The sequence below is a fragment of the Oncorhynchus tshawytscha genome, linkage group LG09 (assembly GCF_018296145.1).
Source record: "Oncorhynchus tshawytscha isolate Ot180627B linkage group LG09, Otsh_v2.0, whole genome shotgun sequence".
Lineage (NCBI taxonomy): Eukaryota > Metazoa > Chordata > Actinopteri > Salmoniformes > Salmonidae > Oncorhynchus > Oncorhynchus tshawytscha.
The window spans coordinates 85582374-85599938 of record NC_056437.1 but is presented as its reverse complement, the minus strand read 5'-3'; the positions used below and the strand labels follow the sequence as shown (position 1 = coordinate 85599938).

Below are 17565 nucleotides of genomic sequence, written 5' to 3'. Positions count from 1 at the left end.
AGTGCAGACATCATCCAAAAACATGGCAGACTGATGAATATAAAATGTTGGCATCAGCTACAAATATTTGAATAATTAAATGGATGATTTGTGCACAAAGGTGATGACCTAAGTTTCTTATGAATTTTGAAATCTGACTTATCTATGTGGCCATGTATTGAAATTGTCCTTCTGGGCTGAGCGTCAGTTACACTGCAAAACTGTAGCAGTCTAAACCATGCTTTGCTTTAAGTAAATACCACGGAGCCATGTTTACAAGTTCGAACAATGGAATGTGAGATGTAATCTACACCTCGATGAGGCTGATTAGAAAACTTTATTTTAATTATTTTCAATTTGAGCATAATTTCTATCTAGCCTCCACGTTCTCGTTCTGAAGTAGGACAGGTGTGGCTTTGTGATAAAGAGCAGCCACTCACCGATTTGACAGCTCCAACGCAGGTGCACCGCCAGAAATCAGCTATCGCCGGTTAACACTTGATCTGATTGAATCTAGACCTAGGATAATGCATCTCTTCACATCATGGCCACATACTCTTTTCATTATATACACGTTAACGTTCCAGAAATGTTTTGTCTTTTTGTAGTACGTGTTTGAACGAGCAATTCATTTCCTCATTTGCAACGGAAACAAAATGAAGATTATACAACTAGACTTGACTCTAGAGCAACTTTGAAACCACTCACCATGGAGTGGTGGTTATATTTCTACTTTCTTTCCAGTTCTTTGGGAATGAGCTTTCACCTTAGTTATTGTGGACTGTAACGACTGCCTTATTGCAAGGCAAAACAGTTCAAGGATTTTTGTTGCTTGAATTACTCTACGCTAATATCTTTAGTTATTTTAAACCATATAAGTTCATGCATGAAAATAAGCAACATGTTTGGTTTAGAAAATACTGTAAATGTGTATTTACTGTACATAGAATGAATGGGATGAAACCACATCGGACACATCAGGATTTCTGTTGGGGAATTTAACAGATGAGGGAAAATCTCTTTATCCCTTAAGTTTGATTGTTTTCCTCTGGCTTCAGATTTAAAGACATTCAAACCAATCAGTCCCTGTGTAAAGAGGAAGTATGTCTGATATTGGACAAAATGACAGAACACAAGAAATCTGAATGACACTTAATTTTACTCAGACAAAGAAACCTCTGTACACTTGGGAAACTGAGATAAAGAAAACCTAGCTGTGCGTCACATTAATATACAATGGACATATTTGCACATGCACGAAAAGTTGTTTTTGTTTTGTGAAGACACTTTCTATTGCGTCATTTGTCCACACTCATATTGTTCAGACACACCGATACACACAAATAAACAGTTACACAGCATTAGTAATACAGGACATTCTTTACCCTGTCAGTAAAGAGGAACAAATGAAATGATCCATACCCAAAATAGGTGTTTTTTCACTTGAAGGTTGATTCTTTTAGTGCACATTAAAGTGATGTCATACTTAATCACTGGCTGAATGTTCTAAATGAAAGCTCAGGGTATATAAGATTCTCAGCGAGTATAGTCTGATGGGCCTCTCAAACAGGAATGAATAACATATCAAACTTAACTCGTTAGCTAGAGTAAAACTGAAAATGGCAAGAATAACAGTCTGAAATATCCCATGCAACAGCCATGGCACTTCTGTTGCAAGTGGTGGCGGATTTGAATTCCTTCAAGCGCATAGACACTGCACACAAGCAGAGACAGACTGAAATCAAGTCAAGTGATGCAGATTGACCTAGAGTATTATTGGGGGAAAAAGCAGGTTGACTCCACTATACTTTAGCATTATTCAAAGGAAGCAATGCGAGATCTACAACTTGTATAGAGTGATATTGTGATTTGCAGCTGAAGCAGATTAGAGAAACTTCAGACTGAGTATGAAACAGTAAAGATAGACAGGGAAGAAGCACTGTTTAGCATGAAGCTGTGTATGGTAGAGAGGTTGCCGTGTATGTATACAGTATCCAATTAAATCATGATTATTTTACATAGGTCATCATACCACATGTATCGGTATACAAAAACACTGGCTCACTCCATGATACATGTCAACATCTGCATTTACAATTTACTGAGTGCAGACATTAAATACACATTCTCACTTGACACAGTCAATGTAAACCAAAAAAGTTAAATATTCAAAATAACATATACTGACTCCACCACAATGGCACATTCAGAGATGCATAGTAATCTGAAAACAAATTAAATCACACACACAACACGGAAAACAGTCAACTTTACACAACAAACATTCATACACACATGCAACCACACATACACCACTGTGCAATACAATGCTAGTACGGATAAAGCCACCATCAAGTACCCCAATACTGGTGAAACAACAAGATGGCACTGACATCCTCCACCACAATAACAACGCTGTAGTCGTAAGGTGATGCAATTAGTCCAAGTCCCCTCCTAAACAGAGACAGAGTCAAAAAGAAAGCAATGTTTTGTTTTCAGGAGAAAACAGATCAGAGTGCAAAAAAGCGGAGTGTGATTGGTCCATGTCTGAAGCCTAAATCACTGATTAACAAAAACATAATTAAAGTGAACAATCAAATGGCCCATGTTTCTTTATAACTGGAATTGCTAAATATTGTATTCAACAACAAACAAATAAGAATGGCGTTCAAATGAAGGTGTGCTGTGTCCAGTTATGAAAAGAGAAGTTACAACCCCTGGGCTAATCAGAGCTGATATTAAAGTGAGTGAGTGGATGTGAGTTAATGGGTTATCATCTTTGCCTCTGAGAGGACACGGGTATCTGTACCTCTGTTAGGTATGAGACCATGACTTGACAGGCTGGGGAGCTGGATGAGTGGATGAAGCCTGGTTCAGAATTCCATGTCACCCTCCAGTCACCTTCCTGGGTACGGGTGGGGCAGACTGGGACTACCCTAGTTTAGGTTGTCATAGATACTGGGTGCAGGGGGAACAGGAAGCTTGGGCTTCTTCTTTCTGTTGGATAGGCCTACTAGACTAGTCTGGGAGCTACTGCCTCCTCCACTCCCACTGCCGCCCCCTCCTCCTCCTGTGCTGTTTAGGCCAAGAGACGTCTTCTTCTTCTTCTTGGGCTTCTTAGAATCTGAGTTGTTGGTGCCTGAGAGAGAGATCGAGAGCAGGGGATGAGACGAGACCGACCTCCACTGTATGAATGTACAGAATGTGGACCTGAATTCGGTTCTCTTACTAGCTTTGGAGGAGGCTGAATCGGAGGGGGAGATGTCTGAGGATCCGTCCCACTGTAGGCGACTCATGAGAACCTGTCCGTCTGAGGCGTCGTAGCAGTCACTCTCCACCATCGTGTCTGCATCGGGCAGAGACGACCTGACAGAGACAACAGCCGCTCAGATCAGACCAGCCACAGACAGCAGCAGGACACATGGTGGAGCCATTCAATCTGCCATACAGCACACCTACTGTAGTACACATCCAGGCCATACAGTTGGCCCCATGAGTGCTCATACAGTAGCTAACTAACATAGTCCACCCTCAATGATAAGGCCTGTCAATCTAACTGGCACAAAACACCCACAATAAATACATAGTCATTCAATAAAACTCCTCAAGCAAACACCTGAACATTTAGGGACACCACAGGCACCAGTCAAGATCGAATATATCAGTTCTAGGAATAAACCAGTCAGAACCAATGGAGGTCTGAGGGGCAGGGGAGGGGCACACTCACGCGGACGGCCCCAGGAGGAACACCCTGACAGCCCTCCTCTGTTCGTCCGTGTGCTGGGGGCACCGCTGGGACCTGGCAGGGACACAACGTGGCATTACAAACACCTGAGAAACACCTGCCCACAATGCACAGTGGCCCCGCCTACCCAGGGCCACGGCAGAGACAAGAGTGGGAGAGAGACAGAAACAGACACTGCCAGTGACCAATCAGATGATGGGTCAGGTGTCAGAGTTTGGAGGTTAGAGATCAATGTTTGCTCACTGACAGCGTCCAGTTAGTCTCTCACCACGTACGGCAGGCAGTGTCCAATCAGGGTCTTACATAATCCAATTGGAAAATATCTGTTGTTTAGTCCAATCAAATATGAATTGTTTCACTAATTTTACACAATTTGGTATTATACTGAACAAAAATATAAACGCAACATGCAACAACTTCAAAGGTTTTACCGAGTTACAGTTCATGGAAGGAAATCAGGCCCTAATCTATGGATTTCACATGACTGGGCAGGGGCGCAGCCATGGGTGGGCATACTATAGGTTCACCCACTGGGGAGACAGAATTAGTTTTTCCCCCACAAAAAGGCTTTATTACAGACAAATACTTTTCATTACCCTCCCACTCCTCAAATTATCCCGCAGGTGAAGAAGCCAGATGTGGAGGTCTTGGGCTGACGTGGTTACACGTGGTCTGCGGTTGTGAGGCCGATTGAATGTACTGCCAAATTCTCTAAAATAACGTTGGGAGGTAGCTTACTGTAGAGAAATAAATATTAAATTCTCTGGCAATTACACGCTCCCTCAAAACTAGAGACATCTGTGGAATTGTATTGTGTGACTAATCTTCTATTGTCCCCAGCACAAGGTGCACCTGTGTAATGATCATGCTGTTTAATCATCTTGATATGCCACACCTGTCAGGTGGATGGATTACCTTGGCAAAGGAGAAATGCCCACTAACAGGGATGTACACACATTAATACACACAATTTTTGTTCATATGGAACATTTCTAGGATCTTTTATTTCAGCTCATGAAAGATGGGACCATGATGGTTAGTTTATATTTTTGTTCAGTATACATTTTTTAAAGAAAATTAGCCAATAACTGAGCCCAATCATCCAATAAATACTGTATGTTAAAGGAAATGGAAAATAATTGAGAATCATATAGAGTTGCCACTTGTGTTCCCCAGAAATCAGTCCCAACTACACATGATCACAACACACCAATGAAACTGATCATGTTAAAAGGTCTCACAGAAACAACATGCAGAACAGAACCATGAGTGTCTGTTGGCAGCCTCCATAATGGAGTGGGGCCACAGGTTTACCACTTGTCCAGAACACACGTCATTCAAGTCACGGAAGACCTTCCTGACTAGCTAGTTTAACAAACACCTCTGAGAACCTGGTAAGGTCCATACTAAGGGGCAGGCTGAGGGATGGACACAGGACGTACTGACATTGACAAACTTCCAGGAAGATGTCTGTCTGACACAGTACAACCCTGAATGGCTCATCATGATCATAATCAGCAACTTTGACATAAGCTAACATCTAGTGCCAGCGCTTGAGAAACAAAAAGTATTAATGCGTTTGTGTGATAAAGGTGTGTGTGTGCACTCCGTGTAGCTGATAGGACATTAGGTGGAAATGACAAGACTATTAGAGGTGCATGTGCTGTGTTTGCGTGCAGAGTAATCCCTACCTGGTGCACATCTTCTTGGTGTGCTCTGAGATCACTCCACATTGCTGCAGACAGGGGGCAGTGTAGTTAGAGACAAGCCAGTCAGACACACTGCTGATAAATGTCTTGAGATTTTTTTGATCCAATACAGTTAGACTTGTGGATGGATGGTAGAATAGATAAATGAAAATGACTCACTGTTGTCAACAGAGACCTCAGTTCGTCAGGGCCTAAAGTTTCGTAATTGATGCCAGTGTTATAGTTGTACTGCAGTGAGGGAGAGAGAATGATAACAGACATCAACACACTAATAGATATGTAGGTGTGAACCATCAGAAAAATGGATTCTGGTTACCTTGTATGGATCTGCATTGACACTATTACTAAGCTCCCCTGAAAAAGAGAACAGCATATGATCTATCAGTCTACTTGCCAGACTCCCAAGGACACAGATGATGCACACAACCACCACCAACTATGAAATAAAGCAGTGATTACATTTAGTGCGATATCCACAACATTACATGTCACAAACAATTGATTCCTATGTCTAAGAAAACATACGTAAAATGTACAGTGTATGATGGGATGAAACAACGGTCTCTCTAGCTATTGACCAGTGAGGTAAGAGAACATAATTGATTATTATGTATGTGCTGCAATAGCAAGCATATAGCAAAATATATTTTAATGGTTTAATCAATCTGTGATTGAAATTGAGCAGCACTTTAAGGGCCAAAACCACAAATGACAGGTCGATCAAACTGCTGTGGATTGAGTTCAGGTCATTTATTACATAGGAACATCCTTGACGCTCCATAGAAGATAGCAGCACCGTTTCATTTCAGCTCCATTTAAAGAAACAGGGACAATCAGGAAATCAAGAATCAATGAAGACATGATACAAACAACAAAAACAAATGCAAACAAAAGCATGAATATGTCAAGTAGATAATGGATAGGATAATGCACAAGACGACTTGTTGAGTCACCTGAGAAACTAAGAGATAAACAGCTGTCTGCTTTAGAGACATGACTGTAGTCTATCATTACTGGGACCAGACTCTGACATGATTTTTTTTCACTCAAGTGTTGAACTAGTTAAACAATATATAACACAATACAGAAAATAAGTTGATATATTGCATATACAAAGAACTGAAAACTGGTGGCTGAACTGTGATTTATTGCACACAATTGTCAGCTTCCTGTAAGTCATTCTCAGCTCATTAACTTTGCACCATGATCCATGTCAAATTAAAATCATCAAGCAAACAGGAGACTGTGGAGCATGAAGAGTCGGCCTTTGCCTTATATCTTAATTGCTTATCCTCATCTTCAATGCTGCTTCTGATCCTTTTCATACTGCACTACGTCTGCATTCTGCCAACATTGCGATCCTTTTCATACTGCACTACGTCTGCATTCTGCCAACATTGCGATCCTTTTCATACTGCACTACGTCTGCATTCTGCCAACATTGCGATCCTTTTCATACTGCACTACGTCTGCATTCTGCCAACATTGCGATCCTTTTCATACTGCGTCTGCATTCTGCCAACATTGCGATCCTTTTCATACTGTACTACGTCTGTATTCTGCCAACATTGCGATCCTTTTCATACTGAGTCTGCATTCTGCCAACATTGCTGAGTCTGCATTCTGCCAACATTGCGATCCTTTTCATACTGCACTACGTCTGCATTCTGCCAACATTGCGATCCTTTTCATACTGAGTCTGCATTCTGCCAACATTGCGATCCTTTTCATACTGTACTACGTCTGTATTCTGCCAACATTGTGCATTTGACCTGGATTTAAGCAGCAGACTCCTTCAATGGCCATCTATCGTGAAGAATCCAGAAGGCCACATTAACATTCTCAATAGAAGATTTGAGACACCCTGGGTCTCTGCTAAGGTTCATTTCCCAGATTCTTCCCGGGTTGACCTTTGACCCTACATTGAAGTGGGGGAGGGCATTATAGAGCTGGCCTGGCAGTAATCAGCCCCTTCCGATCACTGAGGAAATGCATCATCTCTCAACAGCACGCATGGAGCTTCCTGATCTGCAACAAGGCTTTGGCCCCAGCAATGCTGAAACAACCAGAGTGTAAAACATCCCCAACCATTCAACCAACTACTCTAAAACTTTCACGCACACAAACACACACAAAGTTGGGCAATAAATTGGGAGTGGGCTCTATGTCCAACTTCACCAACACACTTCCATTTCAAGGCTACAGAGAGTCTGGACTCTAGAACATTCCCACAACTCCCAACAAATAAAATACCATGAGACACCATAATATTCTGTATATCAGAATGCATGTAATTTAGTATGAATGTCAGTAAAATGAATGCTGATTGAGAAATGATATTGACAAATGACATTTTAAAAAATTAAATAAAAAGGGGGCAATATGCAGTTGCTACATCCATTTTAGGATTTATAAATTAATGATATGTACCCATTGATTCTTGAAGAATATAACTTAAACTGTTATACCCCATCAGAACTTGTTGTACTCCAATGTTTGTTAACAAAACACTATACAGCCTCAAAACTATAACTTTGATATCACAATGGTCAGTCCTTGTATCCATAGCTCTTTCTATTAATTTGAGTGGTAAACATTTCTAGCACAATCCCTCAGCTTTTTACAGAATAAGGGGCGGGGACGATGCCTTGTTATTGTTTTAACTGCTGATTGCCACGAAGATTAAAAAAGAAAAATGCCATTCTAATCATGTGTTTCAATTGGAAAATATTTACATTCCAGATGGGAAATGTAAATGACACACAGCTTATAGTTTGTCACTTAACCTGCATCTTACATGAGTTCTAAGAGGTAACGTTATACTCACCATTTTTATGCTTTACAGATTTTGATCTTCTGGGTGAATTTGGATTCTAAGGAAATAATACACAAAGAGAACTGTCAATTTAGATTCACACTGATCTAGATGAACATATCACAAACAACTAGTGAAGCATGCAACAGGAAAAGTGAAGCACACACCCCTTGATCCAATTGAATTTGTAAAAAAAAATGTTTTAAATGTTCATCCTTGCCATGCTTGTAAGCAGAAAGTAGGGCTGTGACAATACCAGTATGGCAAAAAAAAATCCATGGGAAAAATTCACACAAAGCAGAGCAAACTATTTGGTCCTTTAAAAAGCTGCCGTTAGTAAAATTTGCACTATAGCTTGTAAAATAAATAAATGTGACTGGATAACAACTTAGTGATGTTTGTTTCCAACATTGGGGCTGTTTTCCTAAACAAGTTTCATTGCCACGATACTAACGAGTAACGTGATACTGGTATCATCCCGGCCCTAGCAGAAAGGGATACTTAAGGTTATTTTTAAAAATCTATTGGCCCCCTTGCAATTACATGTAGACAAAAACACCATACAAAACATGAATAAATATCTCCACAGCAATGAAACTTACCAAAGGTATATGTTGTTTCAAAGAATGTAAAAATACCTTATCTGACTTTCTCTTCTTAGCTGTAGAGGGAAAATAGAGGGGTGTAAGACAAGCATAGATGTGCTTGTTCAGCTAAAGTCACAAAAAAAACATTCAGACAGGGATTCACACTTGTTTTATTCTCACCTTTTTTTTCAGAGCCATACGACCAGTCATTGTCATTGACGTCATCATTGTCTTCCTGATCACTCTCTGATTTGTTGTTCATGTTGTTACTGCTTGCTATTCTGTAGACCAATATCAAGAAAATTATCAGAATTGCCCATTCACTTGAGGAATGTATTGGTTTGTTTTCTGTGTTACATTGTAGTGTAGTGTCCACTGTCCAGTACCCCTTGCTGACCTGCGGTTGGCGATGCGGCTGCTGTTGCGCCCCATGCCCAAGCATTTCTCCAGATGAGGGGCAAAGCGGGACGCAGCAATGCTCCGGTTGCAGTTGGGACACACACACTCCTTGTTTTTCCACTGATTGTACACTTGCCCAAAAATGTCCACTCCTGGTTGGTCAACGATTTCTATGGAGCAAGGCGAGAACATACATGAAAGATAAACTAACAAATTAAAAGCAGAGAAATTAACCAGATAACCAGACCCAGGAGAAAGCACTCGGGTCCTAACCGAAGTCCTTCATGCTTTCTTGGTCCGTGTCATCCAGGAAGAAGTAGCCCTGTTTGACAGCACGATGCACCTCGAAACACAGGCCCAAACAGGCGTCCTCCACCAGGTCCGAGTAGATGTCCTGAGCCAAGGCCTGTGCAGGACAGCAAAAAATAAAGCAGAGTCACAAAGGAAAGGAAACTACATGAGCAACTTCCTGTTTTAAAGCAGGATAACTACCACCAAACATGATAGGATGGTGAAGTGTAGTCCACTACTCACCTCTAGCTTGGTGTTGTCCAGGCCCGACAGAGACATATCCTCCATTTTCATTTGCAAAAGTTTAAGGGCGAATCACTGCCTTCTACATGGCAAAGCTATGGGGGACAACAGAGCTGAAAACAGGAAATACACACATTTAGTGATTTAAAATAACTCAGTCATTCAAACAAAAAATAAGTGATGAGAAGAGATTATCCATTTGTTGGACAAAACACAACAGAAGTCCCAGAGTGAGACTGAATCAACACTTACAAAGGAGCACCGATACTCAGTTGAGACCGCTTCTTCGCTAATAGTTGGCAGAGGTGACTGCCTGATATTGTTTTGGTTAGCTGTTGAAACAAATAAACAAATACATTTCACTGAATTAGTAAATGTGGTGTTGCGGCTACACAAGACAGAACCAGAACAAAAACGAAAGTAAAACCAGAACAGTTGTATTGTCTAGAGACTAGAGTGAGCATTAAGACACGGCTACTACGTGTTAGCTTGCGCTAACGTTCGATATTAGCTAGGATAGAACGCAGTAACAACTGATAGACAGCTAACTAGCTATCTAGTTAGCAAAACAAATATTTTCCTAATCTGCTACCGATATCAAAAACATTGCTAGCTAACAAATCAGCTCATTGCACATAATCTTACGAATACGGCTACGTAAAATTATTTCAATGATTTCTTTACAGAGAATATCATACTGGTCAGCTTGCACTCACCATCAACGTCCAATCGATGATTGAACCGTTACAGTTTAGCTGGACATTGACAATATATTATTTTGCTACATTGTATCTAGCTAGGATGATACATGTTGTAGCTATTAGCTAGTGATTTAAATGTGATCCCACAGAGCAGTCAAAGGGAAATAAGAAAATGTAAAAAGAGGCTGCCATTTTCCTTCCTAACAGACCTCGCTAAACGATCACCGAGGTTCTCCGTGCCGTTTTACTTGGCCTAAAGTAGGGGGAAATGGCAGAGAAAGGAAATTAACTTCTAATCAACTCAAATGACTGTACTTAAGTGCATACATTTAATTTATAATTGGATATGCAATAATTAAATAGAAAAAAAACCTCGGCTGTCTGGATCCGCCCCCTCTCGCGAGTGCCCTTTTATGTTATTGACGGAAAGGGAAGAGGTGAAATAATCACGGTTATCGTTTATCGATTAGTTCTCATGAAACAACCAAATCACATATTAGGGTTTACAGCTAGTTGTAAGTATCTGACGAAATTCTAATTTTTCCATTTATTTAGGACACTATTGTTTGGTCGGCATTTCGAACATATTATTTGAGGTGGTCCATTATCAGTAGGCAATTGTCTTCAACATCCATTTTACAATCATTTGTAAAAAATAATGAATGCAATATGTATACTTTATTAAAGACCAAGTTTATTTGCCAAATGCTTAAATAGCAGGGACATAACACCCTCCACTATAGAAAACATCAAAATGTGTCAAATGATCAGCAGTACAAATCTGTAAAGCCATTCTCATTTAGTCATTTATACAAAGAAACCAACATGGGGAGAGATAATAACTCAAACGGACAAACACAATCAAAAACGTTTCCCCTGCAAGCAATGGACTCACACCTCCGACGGAGCCACTGACAAGACTTGGCCAAATAAATCAAACTACAAATCAAAGTAATTCCACACAATACAAAAAAAGCAATATTTACAAATACCATACAACATGTCTGTCGTATCCCCATTGGAAACACCTTTCCCCAAATCCCTTTCCCGAATCCAGTATCCCACCCTCCATAACATTTCCCACATTCCCTTCACCAAATCATATATAGCCCACCATGCTGGTGTTATTCAGTCAACAATTATGAGATTTAGAAATGGACTAACTCAGTCCCATTTAAAATTGGGGCCATTGTTAACCAATTGTACTGCCCTGGAAACAAGCTAAACTTATGACATAACCAGTCCAGTGGGTCGTCTAACGCATCTGTCCTTGTGCTGGTAACCAACAGGACCACACATGACTCAGCTTCAATCATTTTGAGAAAAGGGCATTTTAAAAAATCTACATCAAGGTGTTTGTGTGGTAATGGGATGAGAAGTGCCTCCTATACCATGCAGGCACATACATCCTTCACAGATTGCAGTCGGTTCTGTACCCTTCTCCCCTAAGTGCAAACTCGTTCACTGCCCCCTCAAGGATTTAAAAGCATGTGACTGGTCTAAGAAACATTTTTAGGAACACAGTCTAGCCCATTCTCTCACCAAGCAAATGTTTTTTTTAATCCTTGGGGAGTGGAGAAGTACACACATGGAGAAGGGTAGATAATTGAAGCCACAGTCAACCACAGGATGCAGACAGCACACACCAATGCAGTCGCTCTCACACAAACACATGAAGGGGCTGAACAGTTGACTGTTGACCACAGTAAGCATGGGACAGGCTTACATTAAGTGCAAAGCTTTTTTGGGATACTTCGACTAAAAGAATATCAGGGTTGGGGTCAATTGTATTTTATTTAAAAGAACTAAATGGATCCATTTCAATCTATCCCTGATTTCAAATGGAACTGACCACAGCCCTCGACATTATTACAACAAATTCATTAAATCAGCTTTAGATCAAATAGAAGTGTAAAACAGTGGTTCAAGGAAGAAATCAAAACCAATATTAAATTGTACAACATAGTCTGTTTGTTATCTGCAGTCCGGGCAAAAATAACTACTCTGTAAGAGTGGCAAGCAAAAACTCTTAATCGATAAACGATATATTCCTTTGATACCACTAAGAAACATTCATTATTTATTCTGTTCAACAGGCTAGTGGATGAACAAATCTAAACTGAAAAATCAACATGAGAACCAACATGAGTCAAACAGAATTGTCTTGGACTTGCTCCACAAAGACCCTTGAAATTGTCCCCCAAAAAAGCTTGGACGCATTTCTATGTAGCATAAATAAATAGACTGTCAGTCACCTTTGAACTTGACCACCTGTCAAAGACAGGCTAAAGCCATTTTTCTAAATGCATCCAAATCTAACTAAAACTGTGGATGAATACATCTCCTCTAAATTTCCAGCAACAACAAGAGACATTCATAATGGCTTAATTTTTCCTGAAGATACCACCTCGTTAAGAACCTAATAATTAAAACATACACATTGAGAGCAGGAAGAAAGTTGAGAGGCGCTGAAGAACAAAAGACTAAAGGAAACATTCTCAAGAGTGCAATTATTTGGTCCCCTGCACCCCCACCCCAAAATAATCCCACAGACAAATAGGTTCTTTGGCTCTCAGAGGCCTGTTCACAACTCCCCTCCCCACAACCGTGGTCTCTTGCATCTGACAGACACTGACAAAACAGGGTGGGGCCAAAATCAAGTCACACCAAAAAAGCTAATAGAAACCTATTAGTCACAGAATATAGAAAGGAAGCCAAATGTCCCCACCTGAACCCAGCGCTGTGTGGGCTGGGCAGGGAGCAGGTCAAGGCAGGGTTGGAGGAATAACAGATGAAGGACATGTGGTGGTGTTAGGGTCTTCACCCTCCTTGTACAGAACAGCAATGAAGAAACACAGAAGAGAGAAAGCGAGTGAGAAATGGACATGGTGGGGCAGGGGCTCCCTCTGGTGGTGGGTTGTGAGGAGAGCAGGGCCAGCACAGTGGCAGCGCTCCCTGAACTCTTGGCTCAGCGCTGCTCAGTCTCTCTTGGGTCACCATGGACCAGTTTCAGTCTGAATCAGAGTCCGATGTCTCCACTGAGCTCGAATCACTGCTGCTACTACTCCCCTCTGACTTGTTCTCTTTATCCTCCGCCTCATCATCATCGTCATCATCGTCGTCTTCCTCATTCTGCAAGAGTAGGTGTCGCACAACAAGAACATTAGCCTCAAGTCAAGTCAGTCAAGGGCAACATTATAATTTCCAACAGCAATGATGAATTTCACACAAGTCTGAAAACTAACATCATCATCATCATCATCTTCCTCCTCACTGTCCTCTGCACTGGAAGAATCGTTATCTGATGAGGCAGCCTCCTTCTCTTCCTCCTCGTCATCATCATCTTCATCCTCTGTGTCCTGGGGGAAGATTGATTGTCAGAGATGAATGATGTTTGACTTAGAGCAGAGTAAAAGTAAAAGTAGAGTGGTAATGATAAACTGAACAGAGCTGGGACTTACAGACTTCTTGGTTACCTTGGCCTTAACTTTGGCTGCAGTGCCTCCTGGTTTCACTGGGGTTTTTCTTTTCTGAGGAAGACAATAGGAGATTAAGATTAACACTCAGTTTGTTTACATGTTAATTTGCCAGCAACTACAGGGAGAGTTTGTGGTAACACTCATTCTAAGGCATAATAGAATAGCACGGATGACTTACTTGTGAGTTGTACTCCTTGTACACATTTCTTTCTTGTGAGGACAAGCTCTGTGAAAGCAGGGACATTTAAATTTGTCAGGTCATTACAGGCACACAATTTCTAGGATGTTCAATGCACTTAGTGTCTGCAACAAATCAAAGATGGCGTACCGCCAGCCACCGCTCCAGCTCTACTTTGTACAGCTTCTGTTTCTCCTCAGCTATCTTTTTGTAGCGGTCCTTCTCCTTCTGGGGCTGCCTCTGCCAGCGGCCCCCGATCTCCCCCATGCGCTCCTTCATAGGGAGGTGGTTCAGCTCTCCGTTGGACAGCATCTCCTGAGAGAACTTCTGGTAGCCATTCCTGAAAGGTACGTTTACAAATCCTAGATGAATATAGTTATAGAAGAACAATATCGTTTATCAAAAACACAGACAGAAGCACTCCATCAGAAATACACTCACGATGGGGTTTTTCTTGGGTTCACCGTCAAATTTCATCTTCTTCCCTGAGGCAATGATGGTTGCAGGAGAGCGCATCTCACTCAGCTCCCTCTGTCAGTAAAAAAGTGCCAGTAAGTCTCAATGGACACTTAAATGTCTGGGGCCTCTGCCTTTGACACATTGGATTCCATTTACCTCGTATCGTTTCTGGTCCTCAGCTGCCTTCTTAATCCACATGATCTTCTCCTTCTTCTCCATGGTGTTCCAAGTGGCTTCCATGGCTTTCTGGGCTTTTGGCCGGTCGTTCTGTGAAGCACAGGAGGAATGAGGTAGATAGTCAGGACAAGGGGAGAAGCAGTTGACATGCTTTAAAAGGCAGTCCTGATCCAAGGCCATAGTTGTGTCACACACCTTGAACCTGGCCAGGTAGTCTCCTATGACACTCTGCTGCCAGATGTCCTGTGCAGTCTTGGGGGTGTCTGGCAGCCGGCTGCGCTCCTCTTGTCCCTTCTTCACAGACTCTGCCTTCAGGACCGTCTCAAGACGCTTGTACTTCTCCTACAGGGGGAAGACAACGTCAGTTATTTAGTTAACAATCACAGGTAGAGGCTGAAACCAGAAATCCCCTTTCATCGACACAAGCCGATGCCATATAATTGATGCGGCATCGTACTGCATTTTATTCTATACCATAGATATTTATATACTGCATCTTACTGCTCAGAACCCTCCCTCAGCTGCACTATGGTAGTGTGTATTAAACTGGGGTGTGTACCTTCTTCTTATCTGAGAGCTCGTTCCACATGCGTGCCAGCAGCCTGGTGAGCTCACTGTCAGACAGGTCTGGTCGCTCTTGCTGCAGCTTGGGTCGTTTCTCTTCAGAGAAGATGAACATGGCCGAGATGGGCCTTTTGGGCTTCTCTGGGCTAGGCTGCAATTTAAGCGATGGGAGCTTTTTCAATTCAATACAACAGGAAAGTGAAGCTTTATTGCATTTGTAAAAAAAAATCAAAAATCCCCTGCTTGAAATCATGCATACTACAGTCAATATCTATTTTGTCTGAGATTGATAAAATTACAGTCAACTCCATTTCATACTTCCTTATGATTGTTATTGTGAAATATGTGGAGCTGATGAGGTGAGTGATACTGACGCATTGTGGTACTTACCTTTGCTCTGCTCTTCTTTTTGCTGCCCCCGCTGCCCTTCTTAAAGCCAATCATCTTCTGCTCCCCCAGCACACGCTGCTGCTCCTCCTCTGATATACTCTGTAGACAGACACTGAGTAAATAACATACATACTGCCTCTGCTCTCATTCACTAGATACAGTTGAAGTTGGATGTTTACATACACCTTAGCCAAATACATTTAAACTCAGTTTTCCACAATTCCTGACATTTAATCCCAGTAAAAATTCCGTTTTAGGTCAGTTAGGATCAACACGTTATTTTAAGAATGTGAAATGTCAGAATAATAGTAGAGAGAATGATTTATTTCATATTTTATTTCTTTCATTACATTCCAAGTGGGTCAGAAGTTTACATACACTCAATTAGTATTTGGTAGCATTGCCTTTAAAATATTTAACTTCGGTCAAATGTTTTGGATAGCCTTCCACAAGCTTCCCACAATAAGTTGGGTGAATTTTGGCCCATTCCTCCTGACAGAGCTGGTGTAACTGAAGTCAGGTTTGCAGGCCTCCTTGCTCACACACGCATTTCAGTTCTACCCAAAACTGTCTATAGGAGGTCAGGGCTTTGTGATGGCCACTCCAATACCTTGACTTTGTTGTCCTTAAGCCATTTTGCCACAACTTTGGAAGCATGCTTGGTATCATTGATTTGGAAGACCCATTTGCGACCAAGTTTTAACTTCCTGACTGATGTCTTGAGATGCTGCTTCAATATATCCACATAATTTTCCAGCCTCATGATTCCATCTATTTTGTGAAGTGCAACAGTCCCTCCTGCAGCAAAGCACCCCCACAAATCATGCTGCCACCCCCGTGCTTCACGGTTGGGATGGTGTTCTTTGGCTTGCAAGCCTCCCCTGTTTCTTCCAAACATAACGATGGTCATTATGGCCAAACAGTTATATTTTTGTTTCATCAGACCAGAGGACATTTCTCCAAAAAGTACGATCTTTGTCCCCATGTGCAGTTGCAAGCCGTAGTCTGGCTTTGTTATGGTGGACTTGGAGCAGTGGCTTCTTCCTTGCTGTGCGGCCTTTCAGGTTATGTCGATATAGGACTCGTTTTACTGTGGATATAGATACATTTGTACCCGTTTCCTCCAGCATCTTCACAAGGTCCTTTGCTGTTGTTCTGGAATTGAGTAGCACTTTCGCACCAAAGTACGTTCATCTCTAGGAGACAGAATGCGTCTCCTTCCTGAGCGGTTTGATGCGTGGTCCCATGGTGTTTATACTTGCATACTATTGTTTGTACAGATGAATGTGGTACCTTCAGGTATTTGGAAATTGCTCCCAAGGATGAACCAGACTTGTGGTGGTCTACACATTTTTTCTGAGGTCTTGGCTGATTTCTTTTGATATTCCCATGGTGTCAAGCAAAGAGGCACTGAGTTTGAAGGTAGACCTTGACATACAGCCACACCTCCAATTGCCTCAAATTATGTCAATAAGCCTATCAGAAGCTTCTAAAGCCATGACATCATTTTCTAGAATTTTCCATGCTGTTTAAAAGGCACAGTCAACTTAGTATATGAACATTTCTGAACCACTGGAATTGTGATAGTGAATTTTTAAGTGAAATAATTTGTCTGTAAACAATTGTTGGAAAAATTACTTGTGTCCTGCACAAAGTAGATCTCCTAACCGACTTTCCAAAATTTATTTGACCAAACTATAGTTTTGGCGTGGTTGAAAAACAAGTTTTAATGACTCCAACCTAAACCCTGACTACACTGCAAGCGTCATGGTTGCAAAATAAATGTAGAAATCTATGTTATTTAATTTTTGCCTACAACCCGTTGCCAAGGGCTAAAATATAAGTCCTT

General features: G+C 41.4%; 2 protein-coding genes across 8 annotated transcripts in view; both read right to left on the bottom strand.

Annotated features, from left to right (window-relative positions):
• Positions 1 to 1119: 1119 nt before the first annotated feature.
• Positions 1120 to 10785, bottom strand: LOC112234855 (ataxin-7-like protein 3). Of its 7 annotated transcripts, XR_002950955.2 has the most exons (15): positions 10485 to 10784; positions 10021 to 10100; positions 9769 to 9881; positions 9508 to 9640; positions 9233 to 9404; positions 9016 to 9116; positions 8851 to 8909; positions 8261 to 8306; positions 5750 to 5787; positions 5593 to 5661; positions 5416 to 5459; positions 3707 to 3778; positions 3209 to 3345; positions 2789 to 3118; positions 1120 to 2433 (listed from the first exon to the last, which is right to left on the bottom strand). XR_002950955.2 is itself a non-coding variant. In XM_024403160.2 (14 exons), exons 3-14 carry the CDS (start codon positions 9817 to 9819, stop codon positions 2916 to 2918), a joined length of 1125 nt encoding a protein of 374 aa, XP_024258928.1. In that variant the 5' UTR covers positions 9820 to 9881; positions 10021 to 10100; positions 10485 to 10784; the 3' UTR covers positions 1120 to 2915. The 7 variants fall into 7 exon arrangements, 6 of the variants coding, with proteins under 6 accessions (XP_024258928.1, XP_024258929.1, XP_024258930.1 ...); XM_024403160.2 differs by having other exon boundaries at positions 1120 to 3118; XM_024403161.2 differs by having other exon boundaries at positions 1120 to 3118; positions 8887 to 8909; positions 10485 to 10779.
• Positions 10786 to 13231: 2446 nt separating this feature from the next.
• LOC121847264 (nucleolar transcription factor 1-like) overlaps positions 13232 to 17565 on the bottom strand; it is an 18439-nt gene continuing 14105 nt past the window's right edge. Inside the window, exons 12-21 of the mRNA XM_042327834.1 lie at positions 15717 to 15815; positions 15322 to 15477; positions 14958 to 15104; positions 14742 to 14852; positions 14548 to 14657; positions 14277 to 14466; positions 14127 to 14174; positions 13931 to 13999; positions 13715 to 13828; positions 13232 to 13601 (exon numbers count right to left, since the gene is read on the bottom strand). Of these exons, the coding sequence (XP_042183768.1) occupies positions 13479 to 13601; positions 13715 to 13828; positions 13931 to 13999; positions 14127 to 14174; positions 14277 to 14466; positions 14548 to 14657; positions 14742 to 14852; positions 14958 to 15104; positions 15322 to 15477; positions 15717 to 15815 (1167 nt within the window). The 3' untranslated portion in view covers positions 13232 to 13478. The remainder of the gene's footprint in view (positions 13602 to 13714; positions 13829 to 13930; positions 14000 to 14126; positions 14175 to 14276; positions 14467 to 14547; positions 14658 to 14741; positions 14853 to 14957; positions 15105 to 15321; positions 15478 to 15716; positions 15816 to 17565) is intronic.

Coding starts and splice junctions, on each gene's coding strand:
- LOC112234855 (XM_024403160.2), bottom strand. CDS start 9,819: ATGAAAATGGAGGATATGTCTCTGTCGGGCCTGGACAACACCAAGCTA. Junction 8,307..8,850: donor TGAAACAACATATACCTTTG/GTAAGTTTCATT, acceptor TTATTTCCTTAG/AATCCAAATTCACCCAGAAG. Junction 3,779..5,415: donor ACCAAGAAGATGTGCACCAG/GTAGGGATTACT, acceptor TGTCCCTGCCAG/GTCCCAGCGGTGCCCCCAGC.